At 37.1% G+C, this 4,192-nt stretch overlaps 1 protein-coding gene across 1 annotated transcript; it reads right to left on the bottom strand.

Annotated features, from left to right (window-relative positions):
* Positions 1 to 209: 209 nt before the first annotated feature.
* LOC116532995 (testin-like) lies at positions 210 to 895 on the bottom strand. Its single transcript, XM_032252591.1, has one exon. The coding sequence runs from the start codon at positions 875 to 877 to the stop codon at positions 323 to 325; it is 555 nt and encodes a 184-aa protein (XP_032108482.1). The 5' UTR covers positions 878 to 895; the 3' UTR covers positions 210 to 322.
* Between the last annotated feature and the right edge of the window lie 3,297 nt (positions 896 to 4,192).

Genomic DNA, 4,192 nt, shown 5'->3' on the forward strand with positions numbered 1-4,192 from the left:
AAGCCCCTGACTGGGGCTGATGCCTTTCTTTCAGAGATGCCTTGCTTAGAGAGGAGGAATCTAGAGAGGCAGTCTGGCTACAGCGACTTTGCCCAGGTGTGGTGGGCTCCATGTAGTCTGAACTTCCTGGTGGCTTTGTTTACACTGTGAGGGGAAAACAGTAAACAAAGTTTAAAGTTTGTAAACAAAGTAACTGTTTAAATTTTTTTTTTAAGTGAGGATTTTATTATTAAGCAGTACCTATAATTGGTACTGTAAATTCCACAGGTAAAAATCTTGAGGTGGCTCATAGTGTATGTACTGGTTTTGAATTGCCTTGATTTTAACACCCTGTGGTAGGAATCATTTGATTTCTACTTAGGAGGAGTGCTTTCTGTTTCCCATTTGTAAGAGGATTTAAGAAAAGCATAAACTCAAGTCCTAAAGCAGGCTGAGGCAACCATATCCTTAGAACACCTCTCACCACAGCGTGATTCTTCACATAGCAGGGCTTGCACATGGGCTTGTCATTGACCATCATGTATATTTCCCCAGCTAGGATGCTGTCACAGTCAAAGCAGCAGAAGTGTTTCAGGTGCCAATTCTGGTTTTCTGCCTGGGTATACTCATTGCTGAATATCAGCTCGTCACAGCCAGCACATTGGGGTTTCTCGCTGTCACAGTAATGTCTGCCACAGTATAGCTTCTCATTCTTCCAGAAATAAATCATGTCAACCAGGAGTTCCTGGCAGATGCTGCAGACAAAACAGGCTGGGTGCCACAGTTTATCGTAGCTGGCCCTTTCAGCATAGATGGCGGGGTTGCCTTCCTTCATACTCAGTTTGCAACAATAGCAGGAATATTGAGTACTTTTGTGCTCAGCAGATTTGTCCTCCATGGCCCCTACTCTAGCCTCAGTAATGGTGGACACCCCTCCCCCTACCAAGCTCCAGCATCCCAGGTTGACTTCAGACTGTTGTGCTGGCAGCAAGTATTTCAAGCCAGTAGATCTTAGCTTGCTGGGCTATGCGGGGGTGGGATCTGCTGAGCTAGACCCCTTGGCTCCTTGGCTTCAGCCCTCTTCCCAGGGGAGTGAATGGTTCTGTCTCACTGGCATTCCAGGCACCACTGGGGTTGAAAAAAAACTCCTGCAGCTAGCTTGATGTATGCCCAAATGGCCATCCAGTTTTGTGCTTGAAACCCAGAGCCCTTGTGGTATAGGCAACGGAGGGAATCTCCTGGTCTGCAGGTTGTGAAGACCATGGGAAAAGTGTAGTATCTGGGCTGGAATGCACCACTCTTCTCATGGCAGAGTTCCTTATGACTTCTGTTGCCTAGGGGAGGGAGTTCCCCGACCCCTTGCACTTCTTGAGTGAGGCAACACCCCACCCTGCTTCTGCTTGCCCTTGTGGGCTGCACCCACTCTCTAACCAGTCCCAGTGAGATGAGCTGGGTACCTCAGTTGGAAATGCAGAAATCACCTGCTTTCCACTTTGATCTCTCTGGGAGCTGCAGACTGGAGCGGTTCCTATTTGGCCATCTTGCCAACCACTTCTGTTAATTTTTTTCTACATTTAATTGAGAGATTTTATCAGGAAAGGATGTTGAATTTTGTCAAGTGCTTTTTCTGCCTTTTTTGAAATAATTGTGATTTTTTTATCCTTCATTCTGAATCTGTTAGTATGGTGTATCATGTTTATTGATCTGCATACATTGAACGATCCTTGCATCCCAATTAATGTCTGTTTTTATGACAGTACCATACTGTTTTGATTACTATAGCTTAGTAATGAAGCTTAAAATCAAGATACGTGATACCTCTACCTTTTTCTTTTTACTCAGGATTACTTTGGCTATTTGGGATCTTTTGTGGTTCCATACAGATTTTTGAGTTTAAAAAAGCTTTTCCTATAAAAAATGCTCTTGGAATTTTAATAGGGATTGAATTGAGTTAGTAAATTGTTTTGGGTAGCGTGGATATTTAAAAAACATAATTCTTCAAATATATGAATACTAGATATCTTTCCGTTTGTTTGTATCTTTTTGACTTTCTTTTATTGATGTTTTAGACTGCTTAGTGTACAGATCTTTTACCTTCTCCGTTAAATTTATTCCTAAGTGTATATTTTTTGGTATCTATTATAAATGGGATTGTTTTCCTAATTTAGTTTTTTGGAGAGTGTGTAGAAACACACTGATTTTTGTATATTATGTCTGCATTCTGCAACTTTATTGAAGTTATTATTTATAAGAGTTTTTTTCTGTGGAGTCTTTCAGATTTTCTATATATAAAATTATGCCATCTGCAAACAGAGATGATTTAATTTTTTCCTTTCTTATTTGAATGACTTTTATTTCTTTTTATTGCTTAATTGTTTGGGCTAGTAATTCCAGTATTATGTTGAATAGAAGTGGTGAGAATGGGCATCCTTGTCTTTTTCCTGATATTAGAGGAAAACTTTCAGCTTTTCACCGTTGAGTATAATATTACTTGTGAACTTGTGCTATGGCCTTTATTATGTTGATGTACATTGCTTCTCTATTTAATGGAGAGTTTTTATCAGGCAAGGATGCTGGATTTTGTCAAATGCTTTTTCTACATCTATTGAGATAGTGGTGATTTTTATCCTTCATTCTGCTAATATGGTGTGTTATATTTATTGATCAGTATATGTTGAACAATCCTTGCATCCAGGGATAAATCCTGATTGATCATGCTGTATAATTCTTTTAATATTCTGTTTAATTGGTTTTCTAGTGTTCTGTTGAGAATTTTTGCATCTATGTTCATCAGGAATGTTGACCTGCCATTTTCTTTTTTTGTAGTGTCCTTGTCTGGCTTTGGTATGAGGGTAATGCTGGCCTTGTAATGTAAATATGGAAGTATTCTCTCCCTTCAGTTTTTAAGAAGTGTTTGAGAAGGATTGGAATTCATTCTTTAAATTTTTGGTAGAATTCACCCAGGAAGTCATCTAGTCCTGGGCTTTTCTCTGTTGGGAGGTTTTTGATCAGTACCTCAATCTTCCTACTCACTATTAGTCTATTCAGATATTCTTTTTCTTCATTATTCAGTCTTGGTAGGTTGTCTGTTTCTAAGGATTTATTCATTTCTTCTAGGTTATCCAATTTGTTGGATAGTAGTCTCTTATGATCCTTTGTATTACTATGGTGTCAGTTGTAATGTATCCTTTTTCATTTATTATTTTATTTGTTTGAGTCCTTTCTCTTTGTTTCTGGGTTAGTTTAGCTAAAGATTTGCCAGTTTTGTTTCTTTTCAAAAAACCAACTTTTACAAAACTAACTCTTAGTTTTGTTGATATTTTCAATCATCTTTCTAGTCTCTATTTCATGTATTCTTCCTTTAATCTTTATTGTTTCTTTTCTTATGCTAACTTTGGGCTTAGCTTGTTCTAGATTTTTCTAGTTCCTTAAGATGTAGTGCTAGGTTGTTCGAGATTATTTTTTTTCTTAATGTAGATATTTATCAATGCAAACTTCCCTCTTAGAACTGGTTTTTCTGCTTTCCATAAGTTTTGGAATGTTGTTTCCATTTTTGCCTCAAAATACTTTTTGATTTTCCTTTTGATTTCTTTATTGACACATTGGTTGTTAATGAATGTGTTATGAATTTCAGAGCTTCTTCCTGATATTGATTTTTAATTTTATACCATGTGGTTAGAAAAAATGCTTAATGCAATTTCACTCTTCTTAAATTTGTTAAAACTTGTTTTGTGGCCTAGCATATAATCTATCCTGAAGAAAGTTCTATATGTGCTTGAGAAGAATGCATATTCTGCTGCTGTGGGTGGAATGTTCTCTATATGTCTGTTAGATCCATTTGGCCTATAGTGCTATTCATGTCTTCTCTTTCCTTATTGATTTTCTGTCTGGATGATCTATTAATTGTTGGAAGTGGGGTTCAGAAGCCCCCTAGTATTATTCTATTCCCTTCTATTTCTCCCTTCAGTTCTGTTAATATTTGCTTTATATATTTAGGTGTTCCACTATTTGGTGCATATATATTTACAATTATTATATTCTCTTGATGAAGTTAATGTCTTTATCATTATATAGTGATTAATATTTGTCTCTTGTGACAGATTTTGACCAAAAGTCTATTTTGTCTGAGATAAATAGAGTTAATCTTGCTCTACCTTGGTTATTATTTGCATGGAATATCTTTTTCCATTTCTTCACTTGCAGCCTATGTGTG

This window comes from Sapajus apella, unplaced genomic scaffold, assembly GCF_009761245.1.
Source record: "Sapajus apella isolate SASKATOON/1434 unplaced genomic scaffold, GSC_monkey_1.0 scaffold78, whole genome shotgun sequence".
Classification (NCBI taxonomy): Eukaryota; Metazoa; Chordata; class Mammalia; order Primates; family Cebidae; genus Sapajus; species Sapajus apella.

Coding starts and splice junctions, on each gene's coding strand:
- LOC116532995 (XM_032252591.1), bottom strand. CDS start 877: ATGGAGGACAAATCTGCTGAGCACAAAAGTACTCAATATTCCTGCTAT.